Source organism: Penicillium manginii, assembly GCF_028828005.1.
Source record: "Penicillium manginii strain IBT 31320 chromosome Unknown utg000004l:1.0-7231830.0:1.0-7236170.0, whole genome shotgun sequence".
NCBI classification, from domain to species: Eukaryota; Fungi; Ascomycota; class Eurotiomycetes; order Eurotiales; family Aspergillaceae; genus Penicillium; species Penicillium manginii.
The window spans coordinates 6406403-6426795 of NW_026643105.1; the positions used below are offsets into that span (position 1 = coordinate 6406403).

The window sequence follows — 20393 nt, forward strand, 5'->3', positions numbered from 1 at the left end:
GGAACTTCTCGATGTCGCGTAGGTTGGTGGCTGAAAAGCTGCGAAAAAGCCCCAGTGCACGACACTGCAAAAAGGCAATAGATCAGGAGGAAGAATATGATAACCCTGTTAGATGATATTCTCAAGAAAAGAAAGCTGCGGAATGCGTTCATACCGAAGAGCTTGAAGAAAGAGCTGCGAAATACAATATCTGCTGACAGTCAAATGCCCGAGGGTAATTTCCAAGGAAGGATTTTCCTCCTCACTGGTGATAGACTCAGAGCCAACGAATATGACTCTCTGATGATCAACCTGATTCTAAAAAACTATCAAGACAAGGAATCATGTTTATTTCACTGACGGGTCCGTTCGGCGTGGCAGAAGGGCTGTTGGGATCGTGTGGAGAGAGCCTGGACCATCGAACTGGGGAGAGAAAGGAAAGCTTTTCGACCATCCAATCTTTTGCAGCACCTTCATGGAGCTGTATGCCATAGATTACGCACTGGAAATGGCAACAAAAGAAATATTCGAAATCGGGAGCTTGGACTTGAAGGCACAACGCCAGAGGACCCGGAAGGTGCTGATATTCTCGGATTCTCAAGGCGCGCTCCAGGCAATCAAGAAATTCAAACCGCATGGGTCACCACGAAATCATAAAAAATTCGGACAGAGTGATCTTATTCGATCAGTGATGGCTTATGGGGAATCTCTAAGGAGAATCGGGGTGGATCCTGAACTACACTGGGTTCCTGGGCATAGCGGTGTACTGGGTAATACGCTCGCGGATCAAGTAGCGGCTCGCACCCTGAAATGACCCATCGATGTCGATGGCTGAACATCTTGAAAACGAATAGCGAAATAATGACTCGATAACTTCATACAGACCACAGTAGGGAGGTGGAAGACGAATATCTTGATGCACATGACAAAGTCTTCATTTTAGAAGAATCACACTTCCGCTTCACTTCCAAATATTCCAACCTCGAGGGATTTCTCCCACTAGTTTGTGCATTCTAATCTGATCCTGACATCGGTATAAGCCCCCAAATCAAAAGAAAGCAAGTTCTCAAGTGATAAACTCCAACCCGTGTCTCCAGTGACTCTGCAAGGTCGAAGGCGTCAGAAGAGGATACCTCGGTATATGACTGTGAGTCCATCTCAGTCATCATGAAACCCCGCTGCTCTTACTAAATGTAGGCTAGGACTCATTTTCATATTTCATGAGTTTTCATGACCCACTAGAATGTCGCACTGACAGGAACTAGGGTTTGGAGAAATTGCAGATCTCACATCCCCGTACTCGTATAGCTCGTACTCGTATACTTTACCAGAAACTCGACATTGTTCATTCTCTTCGATCTTCCCATGATCATTTGGATTGAATTTCAAGGCTAGGCAGAAATTATGTATAAAGTGAGATCACTTTCTCACATTGACTTTTTGCAATCAGCCTTCTCCACCACCAACAAAACACTATGCACTGGCTATTTCAAGCCGTTGTAAGCGCATCAACCCTCCATTTAGCAGCGGGGGTACCGGCACCACCCAAGCCAGAATCAATTGAGGTAATCGAACTACCTTTGCCTCCCGTGGTACCAACAAATGATACAGGTGCATGCGATACTTCCATAAATCCTCGACATACTGGATGTATTGGGAGAACATCAGACTTCTTTCAAGCAGGTGATTTCGCACCTGATGGAAATCATATTGCTGCCACTGTGGAATTCATCGGTGCTCCCGTCGCACCACACCCGGCTAGCATATTTACTGGGAAACAACTCATTTTGATCAAAACAAACGGGGATAGGTTTAGCACGGGCGACCCCTGGAAATGCTTGAGCTGCGGTGTACCATCGAGAAATGCACGCTCCCTCGACAACGCCAGGGATTATCCACACATTGCCAGAAATGGCCAACAGGCTCTTTGGGGACACAATATCTTGGATTGTGGAGATATACCACTCGTCAGTGAGCGATGTACACCGGATAAAGTGCACATATACCCCATATATTGGCCAACTGGCGCCAACAGCTCCGGGATTCCACGAGAGATGCGCATGCACCCTGACGATAAACATATGGGATGGAGTGCATTTACGAGTGGGGGCCAAAATGCATACTATGGCCAACTAAAATTCAATCAAAGCCCAGAAAATGGCACACTTCGGGTTCCACGATACGACTTAGTTGGCGTAAATCTTCTCGCTAAACCCAATGGCACAGCACCCATCATGGCTCAGGGATCGGAGCTGAAGATATACGAGCAGGCTGTACATGTTGGTGAGCTACGAGGATTCAGTGGCGCTGGAGATGAGATTCTTTACATCGGGCCAACCCGTGAAGCAAACAACATCGACCTTTTTGCTGTTCATATCATTACTGGTGTAGTCCGCCGTCTCACCAGCCACCCCGAATATGCTGATCCAATCGCCTTTTCTCGCGACAATCAGTGGTTTGTGACAATGGATACTCGAGGATCAAATCGTCAAATGTGGATGTCGGGAATGCGACATATTCCTCCTCTTGTGGATCTTGTCACAGTCACAGCTGCTGCGTCTACTCGCAATAACGGGGCACGTCGATTCTTTCAACCGATCCTCATCGACAGATATGGTGATCGCGGTGACTATTTTGGTCAACATGTCAACTATGCGGGCAATGGAACAGGCGGTAGTGCCAACGATCCCAACTGGAATGGAAAGGCCGATCCAGCATTTTCTCCAGATGGCACCCATATTGTCTACTGGCAGAGCTTGGTTATTCCACCTGCATGTGGAGGAAGCAACCCATTGCGGTGTCCAGTCTCTACTGCCCAAGGGGGTCGGACTTATCGAGTCATGCTAGCTCATTTAGCGACTCGCAAGCCCATCGCCCCGGTCCCCGTTTTCGACGCTCCAGATACGATTCCATGGGCTACACAATTCCTGCCGGGAGCCAGACTTCCCAGCGTTTACTCTTTGCCCCCTGGGAGCTACACTCTCCTTGGGAAACATAGTGGAATTGCAAAAACGAGGATAGTCAAGGATCTTTTGCTTGACATGATCAAAATGGTCTCGGTCGAGTATAGCAACTTTTCAGATGATGGAAAGCACTATCTCCACGGTCACGAAGCTGTGACCTTGGAGCTTTCGGCTTCTGATCCCTGGTTAAACCATATTGATTGGTATTCTGACATTTTGCAAACTGGTGCTACTAACGCTTCGAAGAAGACTAGCCCCGATGGCTTCCATCTCACAATAAATGCCCTAGAAAATATCTTCGAGGCTAATGGGACATTGACTACTATTGTGAATGGAGTTGTATATAAGCAGCCACTAAATGGAGCATAGAGAATTGATTTCTCACTGGAGTCCATTTTGAATTCAATGAATTCCAAGGTTCTTGGTATCATTTTGCCCTGATATTGGAGAATTGGAAGGATATTATAGTATTTTTCTGGGTCCCCTAATAATGAAAAACAAGAAAGTTCAAATCTATGATACCACCTAGGTCAATTGACTAGAGTGAAGTATATTTTTCATCCATTTTTTCAGTATTAAACCAGGTAGTTGTGGAAGATGGCAAATGGAGGAGGAATAGAGTTGATGCCAAGACCGCCTTCACATGTCACGCCACGGACCCCTTTCCTCTTTCTCCCCAACGATTTACACCTCCGCGACTTTTTTGCGCATCAGCCCATACTCTCCTCCGCTTAAATTTGAGAGAATGCCCCTGCGGCTCCCGGCCGCCCTGTTGATCTCGTCTCCCCTCATCCCTTCCACACGATTCCCTCCACCATGACTACCTCAAACGGCCATGTCTCAAAATCTCAGCAGGCGACACAACGCCGCATCGAATACCATGAGGCCGACATTGTGATCGTCGGCGCTGGTATTCTGGGTTGCGCTCTGGCCGTTGCCCTTGGAAGACAAGGAAGAAGTGTTCTACTCTTGGAGAGTTCCATGAAGGAGCCCGATCGCATTGTTGGTGAACTGCTACAACCCGGTGGCGTGCAAGCCTTGGAACAACTTGGCCTGCGCGATTGCCTCGACGAGATCGACGCGATTGAAGTTAAGGGTTATTATGTTAGTTATCATGGAGATCCTGTCCAACTCGAATATCCAAAGGCCACTCCCTCGTCGCCCGCTCCCCTTGGGAAAGCGTTCCACCATGGCCGCTTCGTGATGAAATTGAGGGAGGCGGCGCTCGACTGCCCCAACGTCACGGTCGTTGAGACCACAGCAACTGCTCTCGTGACCTCTTCTACAAACCCCTCGCAAGTTCTTGGTGTAGAGTGCATCACCAATGATCTCAAGGACTGCTACTTTGCCCAACTCACCGTGGTCGCCGACGGCTACGCCTCCAAATTCCGCAAAGCGCATCACCGATACACCCCTAAGCGCCGTTCAAAGTTCTGGGGCCTCGAAATGATCGACGCGCAACTCCCTTCCCCCTGCTACGGCCACGTCCTTCTCAGCGACTGCCCACCTGTCCTCATGTACCAGATTGGCACCCACGAGACTCGCATCCTGATCGATATCCCCGATAACTTGCCCGCTGCTTCCGTAAAGAATGGCGGCGTTAAAGGCTATATGAAAAACACTGTGCTCCCTTCTCTTCCTCAGGGTGCTCAGCCCGCTTTCGCGGCTGCCCTCGAAAAAGGCAACTTGCGGTCGATGCCAAACTCCTTCCTCCCGCCCTCAACCAATAAGACGCCAGGCATGATGATCTTGGGCGATGCCCTGAATATGCGTCACCCTCTCACCGGTGGCGGAATGACAGTCGCACTGAACGATGTATGCGTTATTCGTGAGCTGCTTAGCCCCGAGGCTGTGCCTGACTTGGGCGACACCACCTTGGTCTTGAAGCAACTCGCCCGTTTCCACTGGGCTAGAAAGAACTCGTCCTCTGTCATCAACATCCTCGCGCAGGCCCTCTATTCCCTGTTCGCCGCTGACGGTATGATCCTCCCTCTTTCGGTTATTACACAAGTCCCCTCTCTAACTCTCCGCAGATGTCAACCTCCGTGCCCTTCAGCGAGGCTGCTTCCGCTACTTCCAGATCGGCGCCGTGGATGGACCCGTCGGTCTACTCGCCGGCCTCATCAAACAACCCCTCGTCCTTTTCTCCCACTTCTTCACTGTCGCTTTCCTCTCCATCTGGGTCCTCTTCCGCGACACTCCTCTGACGCACCTCATCCTATTCCCCTACCGGTCCATCATGGTCTTCTGGACCGCCTGCGTTGTGATTTTCCCATACATCTTCGCCGAGCTCCGGTCCTGATCAGACCATCCGGTGACGACTTTTATATTATATGCCTTCTGATGAACCTAACGTGTTTCAGCGACGGGGCCCCATTACCATAATCTCCCACTTCTTCGGCCTTCGATCGGCCACACTTCAGCTCTTTTATGTGATTTAATTTATCCCCCCATTGCTGTTCCAAGAGAAACAAAAGCGATCGACTGTACCAACACTTCTTCGAATTTTCGAGCTCCGTTTTTCTTCTTTATTCGTTCTTTCGCTGGTGCTCTTGAAAACTGTTCATTATTCAATATATCACCTACTAACATACAACTTATCTGGGCGGACTATGCACTCAACTTGATTATTAAAATATGACAATCGAAATGCAACTTCCATCATGACAAAATCAAGCATAGAAATAATGCGTACATGTCTCACAAATGCCAAGATCTACTCGTATATAGTTCCGAGTCGTTAGCACCATGCACAGTAATACTGGTAGTAGCACTCGCAATCAGCAAAGATCGCTCATCCGCTCCGATGAATGAAGATAGTTCCAGGTAAATCATTGGAACAATTGCGTGATAAACCCCCAGCAATTTGATTTGGTCATGCAGGTTGAACTAGCAGTTAATTAGTACTTCTCAACATTCTTGTCCTACCTCCAGAGCTACACCAGCCCATGACGGCAGGCGTGATATGGATGGCGCAATGACATCCCAGCAAGGGTTCGTATAGCATGCGTCCATATGTACTGGTAGAGTGCCTAGGTGCATTACTCTCGCTCTCAACTTTTTTCTTTTCTCATTCACCTCCAGTAAAATTCGAAGAGTGACTGACGCTTTTTCACTTCTTTTGCTTCCCAGGCTAAGGAGAGACACCTTCAAACTCCAATGATCCTCTAACGAGTGACTGTCGTGCCTGGCCGGCTTAGCTTGCCTTTGTTGGATTTTCTTTAACAACCTACGGTCTAGTCTCACTCACTGCGGAAGTGAGCTGGATACTTGCTTCAAGTTGTTGAGAAGTGTGAATTCTATCTGATGCAATGCTACCTGTGTTATGTACAACCATGGTCCCGAATCTATTCAACAAAATACAACCAAATAATGCCCAGAAATCGACAAATCGCCAGTTCAGCAACAGCAGCATAGCCAAGGACAAGGACAAGGACAAAGACAAGAAAAAACCCCACTACATTCCCACTACATCATCACACAAGAAGAATTGCAATAAGCCTTTTTTCGATTTTTTTTTAGTTTCTCATTGACAGCAGGATTGTTAATTCTCTTTTTATACAGAACCGAAAAGGAAAAAATGGCACCATAAGAATCAAGACACTCGGAAGAAAGAAGAACAGAGGGAGAGAAGCAGAAGAAGAAAAAAGGGCACAGCACGAGAGGAAGAAAGAGAAAAGAAAAACACCCAGTGTGAAGGGGATCTAGCCCATTTAACACAAGAAAACTCCAGACAGCTTGCGAGGAAGAAAGGATGCACAAAAAGGAAGCAGGTGCGGAAACAGATTTCGTTCGCCGTGCGTTGGTGCGTGGAATTCCTGAAAGATGATGATGATGATGCTGATGATGAACATAAACATGATGAAACCGGTCCCCAAGTTTTCATTCTTCATTCTTAGGTTGTTATTTGTTATTGTTATTGTCATTGCTTGCTGTCGGCGTTTTTTCCTTTCATGTTCTTGTCGTCTCTTGATTTCGCTTTCGTGGGACTCTGTTGAATGTGATGGGCATTGACGCATATGCCTCGTCTCTCTCCAGACACCGAGATGAAAATGGAAATATCAAGACAATAAAGCGAGATTCCTGGCGGGGAAAAGCTAACGATGATACTCCGTGAAAGCAAGGCTGGATGATTGTTGTTGGGGAGATTGATGTCATCCCATATGCCGAGTATGTTTTGTTTTGTTTTTTGGGGCGCGGCGTTGGCGCCTTTTTCTCTTGCTGTGAAAAGATTCGAATGGTGCCATGCTGGAAATCGCACACTTTCATCCGCCTTTGCGCATCGACTCATCTGCGGGGAGGGGCTCAGGGCCACCGTTAATTCCATTGCGTGGCTCGGCAGAGGACTTCGCGTTGCGGCGGTGCTTTTTCTTGGTCGTTTGCCAACCATGACCATGATCGGTAGTCCCGTTTGTCGCCACGCCAGACTTTTTCGATGGGTTCTCCTTTCCGTCTCCGCTCGCAGATGAAGGATGGGAATTATCCTGTCGGCCCCTGGATTTCGACTTATGGCTGTGGCTGTGGCTCACCCCATTCGTCTTCTCCGAGGCATCCACCCCATTTGTCCGGCGCTTCGAAGTTGAGTGTGTCTGTCGACCCTCGTTGGCACTTGCAGAGGAGGTTAATTTATCATTCCCAGAATTGTGACTCTTTGCTTGGCTGGTGTCCTTGCCAGTACCATGATGCGAGGAACCATTTTTGTTCGACTTGTTCGCCGAATGGGACTGGGCGAGCTTCTCAGCGTTTGATAAATGGTAGTTCTGCAGTCGACTGGCAAGCAGCTCGGGTTGGCCATTTGTCTTTTCCTGCTGAGTTTCCGTATTCCCGTTGCTCTGTTTTTGTCCTTCGAATGGTGACCTTGTGAACACAGGCGCTTGTTCCATCTCAAAGGGGACGGGTTCTTGAAGATCCTGAGACAGGGAATCGGAATAGCTGGCAGGGGTGTTGATGTTGTGATCCTCGGACGTCGACGTATAAGCGGTACCCACGGTGTACGAATCGACAAAGTCAGATCCATATGCCGGACGAGGTTCATTCGGCCGAACAGAGCCATCCACGATCAGTGGTCCTCCACGGTCAGCGGGGCGCGTGGATGCTGAGCGCTGCGGCAGTTGTGACGTTGAAGCCTTTGGTGCTGGTGTCGGGGTCTGGTCGGACCGTGAACTTGAGCCCTCGGACGAAAAGACTCCTCCAGAGGATCGGTATTCTTGTTGCACGGGGAGGAAGGATGAATAACCATTCTGCAGCATACCCACATGGGAAGCCAACGTTGGTAGCATATTGTTCTGCTGGTATAATTGCAGCTGCTGAGGGGTAATATAATAACCTAGCAGGTCTTGTGAGCGATTCTCGTCGACAGAATCGGAGCGAGAGCCATTGCTGGGGAGGCTGTTTGAGGGCATATTGATCTCATCTCCACCTTCCAAGGACTCAGGGATTGGGAGTTGCTTCGAGGCATAAGACGTATCAAGAGGCTGTGGAATCGTATACAGGGGCGTGAAGGTCGGAAACGAGGGTGAATTTTGGGGTCGTGCGGGCTGTGACTGGGCCCTTAGCGATGCTTTGGGTGAACCATTTACAACTGATGACCGCCGGGAATTTCGACGGAGGTCGGGGAGTGTGTTGGTGGCAGATGGAGACGGCGGGTTTGTCACGCTAGCTTGCGTGCCAGAGGCACTGACAGAGGCATAGGTAGGGTTAAGGAGGGGTGCTTGCCGCTGTGACGGGGTGAGTGGCGGCTGGTTTACAGTGCCTGACCTTGAGCGAGAGTTTTCCTCGCCAGAAAACTCCTGTTGTTGGGGCATTGGGAATTGGATGAAAGGCTGGCGAAGGAAGTATGGCGGGGGGCGACCGGTGATGAGGGCTTGGTTTTGCAACTGCATCCGTAACTCTTGTTCTTGAGCTTGAAGAAGTTGGATCTGCTGGTAGAGTTGATCATGAAGAAGATACTGAGCCTGCTGCTGCGCTTGCATGGACAGGTCGGATGCGTTTGTGGCACTCGGTTGTCGGAATGTATTGTTGTTGGCCTTTCCTCCAGTGTTGGACGCCCGACGACCACCTGCAAACCCACCTCGGGGGGGTTTGGTTGTTATACCGCCCACCACGACCACCACCCCGACCTCCACGATTGGGCAATGATGGAGTGATGATAGGACGCGGTTGTGGCGGTGGTCGCTCCCAGGTCCGTTCCTCCTCCGGTGGATACTCGAATTGCGCACAGCAATCAGCTAAGTCTGCCGCAGAAGCACACTTGAATGCTCGACGCAACTCCATATGCAATCCTCGAAACGAAGTATCGTCGGCAGTGTTTCCCAGGTTCCTTGAGGTGTTGAATGGTTCCTCTACACAAAGTCGGTTATTCACCATCAAGTGCCATCCCTTGCCCTCCTTGGATACCAATTTGCCCTCGCGTACAGAGATGACGGTCTCCTCGTAGTCAAGTTCGTGGCCGTAGTATCGAAAGAACTCAAAGAAAAGCTCACCGACAGATTGCTTGTTCCTCTGACCAAAATCCAATAATGCCTTAAGATTGTCGTCAAACGAATATACCACGCCCTCGGGGGTTGCCTTTTTCTGGTGCGGCCTAGCCTGGAGGCTAGGGAGAATTGGGGGATTTCTCGTCTGCAAGAAGTTGACGATGAGGCAAATCCAGGTGTACGAGCTGAGTGTCCCTCCAAGGGCCGCGTCGTTCAGGATGCGTCGTTTCGTCCAGTGCTTTACACTCATCGCTAACGGTCGTACCCGTTCATCGACATCGACATAGGTGCGGATCATCCGAGTATTTTCCAACGCTAGAGTATTGTTCACGTTCATGTCGCAAGCCAGCTTCAACTCGGGATCCCAGATCTTCACGATGGGAACCTTTGCATGTGAAACACAGACAACTCGTTCCATCCCGTCTAGTCAAAGAGTCAGTCGACGGCCAAAGAGAAAGATGAAGATCTCCAATATCTCAGAAAAGCGAAATTCTTACGTTCTGCCAAAACCTTCGCCAGAAGACACACATGTTCCAAATCCTTGAAGTTTGTCGTGATACAAATATCCACTGGTTGAGGTCAGCCTTCCAAGTTCCCTGATTTGTCTGCAGAAATCCTTCCGAATTCTGCCTGGCGATCCTTTTCTGGACTGAGAACAACGTACCATCCGAATCACTAGAGCAGAGTTTGTTCCCGGACGAGCCAAAGACGTTGGCCTTGATTTCATGACCGGGCCACTGATCATTGAACAACTTCTCCAATTTGCGAACGAGCTGATGTCGTCGATCGTCGCTCTCCGCAGAAGGTAATAACCGATCGTATAGGTCCATGATGTCCGCTGTCATTTTCTTCTCTTCCTCCGGGTCCAGCTTTTCCTTCAGCTCCTCCTTCTCCTCCGGTAAGGGATCCGCACCAAGGCTATATGGTATTCGTCTTCGGAAATATGCCATGGCGGTTTCATATTTACAACCCCCGAGCGGTTTTCGAGCGGAAGGGGGCAAATGTATTGATTCGGAATGTGTCGATCGAGGAGAGGTGCTTCCGCGAGCGGGCGAGGGCGATCGAGAGTGGAAGGAGAGGTTGCGCGCATGTTGGTATGGGGTGGAGGGAAGGGAATTTGATTGCTGCGATGTTAATGGAGGCCGATGTGGGAGGTCGGTCGCGTCGGGCTGCGGCATCCAAGCCATGGTGGGAGGCTGCTCCGACGCTATCGGTGGGATGTCACCACTGTGCAGGGAACAGTTTTCATTCCCATCGATGAAGGGGACCATATAGCAGTTTCCAACAGTGTCCCAGTCTTTGTGTCGGACTCGGCGACTCGGTTGTGAATCCACACCCACCACACTCACTCAAGACAGCCCCTCCGGGTCCACTCAATGGTACAAGCGGCCAACGAAAGTCCAGCAAAAGAGATTGTCTCCTGCTGGTCAAGAAAGTAGGGTATTCGAACAAGTAGCAAGGCTCGCGATTTCTTTCGTCGGAAAAGAAAGGGAATGTTTTTTTTGGGGAAGGAGGTTTTTTTTTTCTCCAAGAGTGGAGGAGGGGAGATGGTGGAATTTGGTTGCGAAACGGGAGGTGGAGAGGTGAATCAATCGCCCTCACACACGGTTCTCGAAATTGGAGAGAAACCACTACCGAAAGAAGAAAGGAATAGTCTCGACCAGGAGTCAGGGAGGAGGAGGGCGTAGAAGAGGAGAAGAAAGACGAAAGAAAGAAAGCAAATGTCGAGGACCGATCGGGGAAGCACTTCAACGGTTAAAGGGGAACGTGGCGCTCGGGGAACAACAGGGAGGAGGAGGGGAGGGGAGGGAGGACGAGTAAAGCGAGCACGTATGAGATCGGGAGGAACCAGCCGGGGTTCCGATTGAAGAGGAGGATGGGAGGAGGGGAGAAAGAAGAAGTGGTTGTCGATGCGAGTAAAGCCCCCTGGCGGTAAAGGTAAGTCCCCAAAGGTGTACGGAGTAAAAGTCAAGTCAAGACAAGACAACATCGTCACATTTTTAGCCTGGGTCCACCTCTCATTGTAATTGAAATTGAAATCGGTGCCATGATCTATAATACTAAATACTAAATACGGAGAGGCCTGCTGAAACCTGTCGACTCAGCTAGAATACGAAGGGCGCCTAAGTGTTTCTCTACCTGCGACATGCATGATTTCCCATGGACTTGGTGAACTACGTATGTACATAGTTACTCAGTTACTCAGTATATTCAGTTACGATCGCTTGGAAGGCTACTTTACATAAATAAAGATACCAGGTCATGCCCTGGGCACTTTAATTTCTTTGTTTTATTCCAATCTTTTCCCCCCTTTTCAATATCAACTCACTTCCCTTTCTACCCATGCAAACCCAACCCAAACCTTTATGCTGCAGGTACCAAGAGATCCGATAGTGTGTATCAAATGGTATCGAAAGGGCCCCCTTTCTGATCGACACTCTTCCTCCCCGCGATTCTGCGCATCCTCGCACGTGCCGGGCCTTGACTTGACTATATACCACCTAGGTATTTGTCCTAATTAGAGATATCCAGGCCCCCATCAGCTGCCGTTAATTATAGTATAGCAATGCAGTGAGCCTTTTCGAGCTGGAAGAGATGAGTAAGCCTTGAACTTCCCATTTTCTCTGGCACTTCTCACCCTTTCTTTGACGCAACCCTGAGGGGGCCCGCTCTGTGATCAATGATCACTGATCATTGGACCCGCCGACATTCCCATTCCCCTGCTGCCCCGATGAAAGAACATGGTGGCTGGATCATTTCTCCTAACTGCGCGAGACCGTGGCTGGTGACGAAACCCCCTTTATCTCTCCGATCGGGCTACATCCAATGATTGCTCAAGGCCATCCTTCGAGGCACGGAGTACAGAGTACAATGGGGGTATTCCGCAAATCGCTTTCTATCTCCGTGGTCTCGACTCCCTCCGGTGACATGCGGACAAAGCCCTTTTGTGTAATAGCTCATCCGTGGGACGAGCCGATCCCGAGGTCTCCATGGGGGGTGAAAAGAAAAAAGAAAACAAAAGGAAAGCAGAAGCAGAAGCAAAAAGGCGAAGAGCCAGATTCCAAAATTCCCAACGCTCACTCGGAGGGCACATCTAGATATGAAAGTGGCCCAGGTAGTCTTTTCCTTTTTCTTTTCTTTTTTTATAGGCTGGTTTATGTCACGCAACGGACCAACTTTTGTCGAACTCTTCAATCTAAAGCTGGACTCGGATTCCAAGTTAGATACCTAGGTCCACGGTGCCCTGTAAGACCTTCAAGTTCCATTCATCTCCGGTATTATAGTCGAGTGGGGTTTTCATTAAGCTCTACTGCCCAGGTTTGTATGCGAAACTTGAAGCTATTATGGATTCGACCCTTTCGCCACCATTCTTTTTTTTTGTTTGTTTCTTTTTTTCTTTTGCAATATTTTGTTGGTTATTTTGGTTTTCTTTTTTTTTTTTGGCTTGGTTCGAGGCCTCCCGGGTGACGCAGACACATCCCCCGGGAATAACTTTTCTGGTGATACCCCAATACACTAATACACGGAGAGCACGCGAGAAGAATTAGAACTGGAAGAGAGTTACTCTCGGCGGATGATCGCGAGGAATACTAGAGTTTCTGGGGAAAGTTGGGTCGAGAGTGCCTCAAGATCAGGCCAGATCCGAATCAGTGTTGCACTCCAGGCATGGGAGTATACTAGTATGAGTGCCAGTGGCTTTAACCGGGCAATTCAGCAATTCACTCCGAAAGACACAGCCCCGCCTAGGCGTTACAGGCGTTGCAGACCTGCTGCGGGGGCATGAGGCCGGACTCGCGCTGACTGGGCTGAAGATGAACTCCGGTCTGAATGAGGGGGCGACCTTGGAGAGTATACTACAATGCATTGTGCTCCGTACTCTGTACATGTGTGTGCGAGACTAGTTAGTAAATACTAGTAGGTACCTTGGGTACTCCGTACTTCATACTGTCGAGGATTGCCCCACATGAGACTCCTGAATTGACCGATGCGTTGGTCATAGCACGGACCAAGATGAACGGGGCGGCGGAAATAATCCTAAGCAGCTAACGTCCTCGGGGTGCATTCCGAAACGAACTTGAACTCTTGTGCCTTGTTCTCTGAAGGAACCTTGAACAGTGGATATATAATCATCAATATAATGCAGGATGGAAACCAAAAAAAGTCCTCTTCCTTTCCCCACCCCAGACGAGAGTTTGGCATTGATAGGCCCTCTCGTTCACAGATCAGCTCAGCAGTCACAAGGCGGCGAAACGAGCCTTGGCAGACTGCATGCGAGTGCAGGGCGCATTGCAGTATTGCAGGATTGCCATCATCATACAGCTCTGCGACAAAGCCGGGCCGAGTAAGGCGCGGGGAGGGGGGAGAGATGAAGAGGGAAATGATGGAAAGCGGATCTGGCGGCAGTCCTCCGGAGTAGGGTTGAAGTACTTGACGGTTAGTGTACATTGGAGGAACCTTGATAGATGGAGGACACATATGTATAAATACTAGTAGTTACTACAGTGGCGTTCCAAAAGTTTGAAACACCCCCTATTTTTCTGCCGCTTTTTCTGCCGCACTAAAACCTCGCGACCGGCACAAAATAAAAACCTCATGTATTGACAATTGCTAATAACTAGTATACCAGCCATCATTTTCAATAACTTGCTGTACACGGTGTGGCATAGTAATAGCCAAATTTTCTAGTATCGCTATATCAATCATAGACCACGCTATCTGTGCTACCCCAATAATAAACTGTAGAGTATCGTCGTTATTTGGCATGCCCCTAATCTCAGGGTGCAATTCATATATCTTTGCCTTGAGTAACGACCATAAATTCTCAATTGGACTTAGATCAGGCGAATATGGAGGCCATTTCATAATCTCATAGTCCTGATCAGCAATCCAATCACGAACAATATGTGCAGTATGAACTGAAGCATTGTCTTGTTGAAACACAGCACCTTCAACTCCGCTTAGCAAAGTTGGAAGCACACGCTGATATAATTCCAAGATAACAAATCGGTTCACCCCTCCATTAGGAGAATCTGGATCTCCAAAGAGTGGAATAAGTCCGGATCGACGACCGGTCCCTGAAAAGGCAGCCCAAAACATTTGCTTAACACTTTTGTGACATGGGACCTGTTGAACATCTCGTTCCGCAATTTGGCGGTTTCGTGGTGTAAAAGTCCACTCTCGCCGTCCTCCTTTTCCTCTTTCGATAGTTGTTTCATCTGACCAGAAGATCTTTTTCCATTTTTCAGAGTCATAATCTTGGACTCGATGTGCCCAAGCCAGTCTCTGGCGAGCCTGTTGGTCGGTTAACTCAGGTCGTTGAAGTTGAAGCCATTTCCGTTTATTTTCACCTTGGAGAAGTCGCCAAATAGTCGCTCGACCGCATTTGAAGTTGACTAAAGCTAGTAGAGCATCATACTTAATTCGTGGGTTCTCTGATATTGCTTCAAGTATCCTCAATCGATCTGTTTCATCCAACTTTTTTGGTGTACCAGAACGAGGTAATGCAGCCTGAGTTGGGCCTCGTTTTTCCGCCCGAGCAACTGTAGTTTTGATTGTTCCAATTGGAATATAAGGATAGCGTTCATGGATCTCAGTATATGACCATCCAATAGCTTTCAATTCAACAAGTCGAACACGTTCATGTGGTGCTAATTGACACCGGCGTGAGCGTTGTGTTACATTTGGATGCTGTGACGGTGTATCATATTGGTTTTGCACCAATTGCAGAGCAGTATGACGAATTGGTGGCATTCTAAAGGCCCAAATAGCTCAATATAACGCGTGGAATGTGTATAATATGCTATATACAACGCACGTCGCGTAGTAGAATAGGGGGCGGTGTACTAATATAGTGGGCGGTAGGGGAAGGCGGTCGCTCAGGGTGTTTCAAACCTTTGGAACGCCACTGTAAGTAGTGACCTGGCGAGAGATGAAGTACTCCTAGTCAGTGACTAGGTAACTAACTAGTTAGTGTACGGAGTACATACATACTAATACTAGTAAGGTATACGAGAATGGGGGCGACTAGGCGCATGGCCCGTTCTCAAGGCCGGGAATTGCCGCGTGGAGATTATAATGTTATTACTGGCACTCAGTAGACTGTACTCTGTAGACTGTACTCTGTAGACTGTACTCTGTAGTTGGGTAACTACTGAATACTACAATCATTACAATGACTAGTACTACTAGATTGTATACAGTTCCAAAGTATACTTCGGTATAGGTAAAGTAAGGTCTACTACACAAGTCATGGCAGTAATAGCGACAGTCATAGCAACAGTCATAGCATGACCAATATGAATATACCTCACTACTTAGCCAAGTGTACTCGGTATGCAAAGATTATTAACTCGTCCTACTGTAACTAACTGCTTGTAATCTCGGGTGCGCCCCTCCTTTGAATCCACCCACACCAACACGACCCCCCCCAAAATAGCCACCCTCCTTTTTCTTTTCCCTCTTACCCCCTCTTTATTACTCCCTCTCCCTCTCTTTCCTTCGACCTTGACTTGTTGGGACTCCATCTTCAGAGGCTTCTCCTTGTACGTATTTTTGTTTCCTCGGATCTTCCCCGATCGTCCCCCCTCGTGCCAACAAAAAAAATCTCCCCAACCCAAATGCCCCCGATTCCGCCGGAGTGCGGCACGGAGGACCCACGGCCAGTTTTCTCAGGCAATCTCACGATTTGCATTTGCATTTGAGATGATTGGAACTTGATCCGTCTTTTCTTCTCTAATCTTATCCCTCTATTTTTGGCCTGAATTTCTCTACGGCGGTCACTCACATTTCTCGTCTCCACAGATCGCCTCTGATTACTCGGATCCTCTCCTCCGCCTTCCGCTCTCCCCCTGAACCGCCGTCGTTCCGCGAAGATTCCTCCCAACGACCATGTCTTCGTACTACGAACCCCAGGGCTGGCAGGCTCCCTCTGCTACACCACGCCAGGCGTCGTGGGAGCAACCCGTGCCTCCCTCCCGGTCAGGTATGCTCTTCGCCAACCCCCGATTTTCTGCCGATCAAAAAAACGTGGACGGAAAAAATATATATCAGAAGAAGAATTGGAGAAAAATTGACACATGGTCTTCTTTCCAGGCTCCAGCTCGGTCTCCCAGCGTGAGGATAGTCCGGCATTCTCCTCTCAATTCGACGGTATGCACCATCCTTTCGCATTTCCTCTTTTCTCATCTCCCCGAGTCCCGTTCGTTTGTCGCACGACCAAGATGATCCATGGGAAATTACCCGTGGCACACACAAACTTTCGCATAACGATAATCCACCATCATCTTCAATCGAACGGACTCGGGACCAATTGGGAAATCTCGAGAGAAGGAGAGAAAACATCAATTGGACAATGAACAAATACTAATATAATTATTTCTATGAAGAGGTCGACCGCGCGATCGATAACCTCGTCAAGAGCGGCAAGCTGTGGAATGCTCCTCGCCGGGACTCGATGCCCATGATGATGGGCCGGCCCTACCCTGAGTACGGTATGTGGCAATTGGATCCGATCCGACGAGGTGTTCGACCTTCTGATTCGAAATTCCGTGACAGACCCGCGCATGGGCGGCCCCCAGCGCCACCATTCCGTCAGCGAGTTTGAGAACAACAATACCAACAACCGAGCGCACCCTTCCGGTAACGCCCAGGGCTTCTACGCTTCCCAGCGGTACCAGGGTCGGACGAATGAGGTGGATCAAATGATGCAGGCGAAACGTCGGATGGCAGCACAGCGAGAGCGGGAGCTCCGCAACTATCACCAGGAGCAGCAGTACAACCGAAGTACGTGGTAGCGTGTGTTCTTTTTCTTATTTTCATGCCCTCATTCTTCCCTTGTCTCTCTCCATCTCTCTTGACGCTATATTCCCCCGTCATTTGTCCCAAACTTTTCTGTCATGCTTCTTCTCGCTGCATCTATATGTATCCGTCGGGCCACATTTTTTTTGTGTATAATATTACATTCTTTCTGTTTGGCATTTTGTCTTGAAAACGCGGGATTTTAATTCGTCTTCTCTTTCCAAAGGCCTCCTCGCCGAAATGTCTGCAAGCAAATCCGATCGCTCCCTCAGCCCGGCTGCCATGAGTGAAGAAAATCACCGCGGCCTCTTGCACCGTCAGCACCGCGCCCTGTATGGCAACGAAAGCCCAGCCTTCCTCAATACCGGTCCTCTTTCTGATGATAACCCTCGGTCTGACAGCCAAGCGGCCACTCCTTCCTCAGCCGGTGTCCGCGGATCCTCCCCGCGCGCAGTCGATGCCTTCGGTCTAACTCAGACTCCCGTCGCCGAGTCGACCTCGAGCCTGCAATCCCCATCCCGTGCCAATAGCACCTCGTCGCCGAGCTCCGCCATCAATGCTGGTTTCCCCGATCAGCCCGGTACTACGACCTCGTCTCCAGGCGGTGCCGACTCGCCTTCCTCCCGCCAGGCTCCCTCCAAGCCCGGCGCAGGCCCCATTGGATCCGTCGGCGTCGGTCCCATCGGCTCTCGCCCAGTCGCTGGTCAACCCGCTGCTCCCCCATCTAACCCGGCTCTGAACAAACGTTCAACCACCCCTCTCCCGTCTCCCCTGGGATTTGGCTACACCCCGAGTGAGGCTGCTGCTCATGCAGCAGGCACCTCGGCAAGCTCTAACCCCACCGTCGCCGCCCCTGCTGCTGCTGGTCCCAAGGACCCGTCTGCGGGTGGTGTTGGCCTGGGCTGGAGCAACGGCAGCGGTGTCTGGGGCTCCAAGGGTGGTCTTGGTGTCCAGGCGTCCGTATGGGGTTAATCTGGAATGAAGTATTTCATGCACCCCATTGATTGGCTTGAAATATCGCGTTGTTGGCATGCATTTGGGCATTCTGGACATGGGGAGTTCACGCCGTTCACCCTTTTCTGCAGGCGTTTCCTCGACGAAACCGAGGCTTTTCACTTTTTTTTCTTTCTTTTTGTGGGGAGTGAAATCGGATCTTGGAGCATGCTCGGTTTATATAATGATGGCAGAGGGATGCTTTATGCTCAAGGTTCTGTTCTGCATACATCCCTTCTTAACGCTCGGTCTTGGTTTGTTCTTCAGCTCTGTTATTCTCAGCCCTATTTTTGTCATTTTGTTTCTTGTCATTTTGGATTACTTCGGTTTGGGATTAAATACCAAGCTGGCTTGGCTTGGACGGATGGAAGAGGTGTTGTGTCGCCACCGGTTATGGTTCTGGGAGTCTTCTTGTTATTGGTGTCAATTTTGATTTGGGACAAAACATCCACACTCACACATATCTGAACTCGCAAACGAGCGAGTCTTGTTTTTCCTTTTTGGCCTTTGACTTCCGGTTTTTGATTTCGTTTTTTTGATTTCGTTTTTTGCCTTCATCTGGTGCCTATGCTATCTCGGATGGTCGGATGGGATATTCTGGCGCTTATATTCTGAAGCTCACGAGTTTCTCATTTCTCGGTGTTCTCATGTCCAACGGTCTTGTCTTGTTCTTTGTCTTTGCAAATGTCTCTTCTTTTGGTGTCTATCTACCTACTGGCAGGCAAGGAAAGGGTTGGTTGGGGGAAAGGGGTTTGGAAAACTCTTTTCTGCACACTTAAAAATCGGCCACGGTTCTGTCTTACTATCTACAATTCCGGGGAAACGGAGAGAAAGGGGATGGGGTTGGGAAACGGGGAATGCGGGGCGCAAATCGAGGCTCAAATTGGGAGTGGAGTTTCCTCATACTTTTGGTGTTCTAGCTACCTCTCTTATTCATTTCTTTGCGGATTCGGTTGGCGATGGGTGACCTTACTATCTATATGCCGAGTCTGGGGCTACGCGGACGTAAAAGAGTTCACTGGAGTAATTTCCGACTGGGGATCCTCTTCTTTTCTTGGGATATGGTGTTCATTATTACTGTCCACTCCTTTCAGTCTACACTATCTCCAACTCTTTCATTTCTTCTTTCTCCGTCTCGAAAGTTCCCTTCACGCTCGTTGGTTACCCTTGGCTATGATTCTGCCTCACTGTCGCTTTGCGTTGGCTTGGAGCTTAATATTCTCTCTTCACATCGCATTCCTCATAGTGCATATCAGGTTAAGGGTCTTCGTAATTTTTCCAAACCAGATACTGCTGTGGGTGGTACAGGAGAAAAAATCTTGATCTTGGAATAGCAATCCTTGCGAGGTCGCCCAACGATAAACACAATAATACTTTCCTATGCAAAGCCTCCAGTCGTCCAGCGTTCATCCTTATACTTAAAGTACTCTATTAGTGACAATAATTTCCACCCTATCCACTAGTCTAGGTAGTAGGAGACCTTGGCCAGCAATAGATCTTACTTCCATTTGCTGCAACTCCGGGATATGGTAACAACTACTCCGTATGTTGTATGACTTGACCGGATCTTTGCATCGCATCTGTCACCCTGCGGCACGGATGATATCTAGTCACGGCGGTAGCTAATTGAAAGCCCTGGAGCCATTGTACAGAGTCCGAGACCTTGCTGCAAGAGACCGGGCCGCAATGTGACAAGTAGATCCACCCCGACTAGATGGGATGGGGCATTTACAGTACTAGTGAGTTCGAGCTCACTTCATACCTTGCGTGGAACTATCAGGTGAGTTCTAGAACATCAAAGACAAAATTTACTAGTAGTAGATCACTTTGCTATTCAAAGTATGCCATAAATCTAGATTCATTCTACCGTCAGATCTATCATGAGAGAGCAGAAACCTGGAGCCAAGCAAGAAAATAAGTAGGTTGAAATCATTAAAGAATTAGATATTAACACCATCATGAGCAAAACAACCTCTGACCCTCGAGGAAAATCAAGTCATCGTGTATCCCGAATATCTCTAACCAATCACCGTCTATGTATAAACCGGTTGACTAGTTCAGTATACTTGCGTTTTATGATGTATCCTACTCTTCCTTGATGCCCAAATCGAGAACTAGAAAGCCGAAAAACGGAATACAAACACCGGGCCAGAGTTATAATAGCACTCGTTAAGATATTGATCTC

At 48.9% G+C, this 20393-nt stretch overlaps 5 protein-coding genes across 5 annotated transcripts; 3 read left to right on the plus strand and 2 right to left on the minus strand.

Moving 5' to 3' along the window:
* Window positions 1-1454: 1454 nt before the first annotated feature.
* Window positions 1455-3311, plus strand: N7533_006099 (TolB family protein; the record flags this gene model as incomplete). The annotated part of the gene is made up of 1 exon (XM_057102749.1): window positions 1455-3311. One exon carries the CDS (start codon window positions 1455-1457, stop codon window positions 3309-3311), a length of 1857 nt encoding a protein of 618 aa, XP_056962379.1.
* A 447-nt stretch (window positions 3312-3758) lies between these two features.
* erg1 (squalene monooxygenase erg1) lies at window positions 3759-5244 on the plus strand (the record flags this gene model as incomplete). Its single annotated transcript, XM_057102750.1, has 2 exons — window positions 3759-4920; window positions 4976-5244. The coding sequence occupies 2 exons, from the start codon at window positions 3759-3761 to the stop codon at window positions 5242-5244; spliced, it is 1431 nt and encodes a 476-aa protein (XP_056962380.1).
* Window positions 5245-7207: 1963 nt separating this feature from the next.
* On the minus strand, window positions 7208-10689 carry N7533_006101 (uncharacterized protein; the record flags this gene model as incomplete). The annotated part of the gene is made up of 4 exons (XM_057102751.1): window positions 7208-9012; window positions 9044-9841; window positions 9916-9987; window positions 10083-10689. 4 exons carry the CDS (start codon window positions 10687-10689, stop codon window positions 7208-7210), a joined length of 3282 nt encoding a protein of 1093 aa, XP_056962381.1.
* Window positions 10690-14026: 3337 nt separating this feature from the next.
* N7533_006102 (uncharacterized protein) lies at window positions 14027-15169 on the minus strand (the record flags this gene model as incomplete). Its single annotated transcript, XM_057102752.1, has 1 exon — window positions 14027-15169. The coding sequence occupies one exon, from the start codon at window positions 15167-15169 to the stop codon at window positions 14027-14029; it is 1143 nt and encodes a 380-aa protein (XP_056962382.1).
* Window positions 15170-16306: 1137 nt separating this feature from the next.
* N7533_006103 (uncharacterized protein) lies at window positions 16307-18187 on the plus strand (the record flags this gene model as incomplete). Its single annotated transcript, XM_057102753.1, has 5 exons — window positions 16307-16400; window positions 16511-16567; window positions 16804-16908; window positions 16973-17200; window positions 17442-18187. 5 exons carry the CDS (start codon window positions 16307-16309, stop codon window positions 18185-18187), a joined length of 1230 nt encoding a protein of 409 aa, XP_056962383.1.
* Window positions 18188-20393: the final 2206 nt, after the last annotated feature.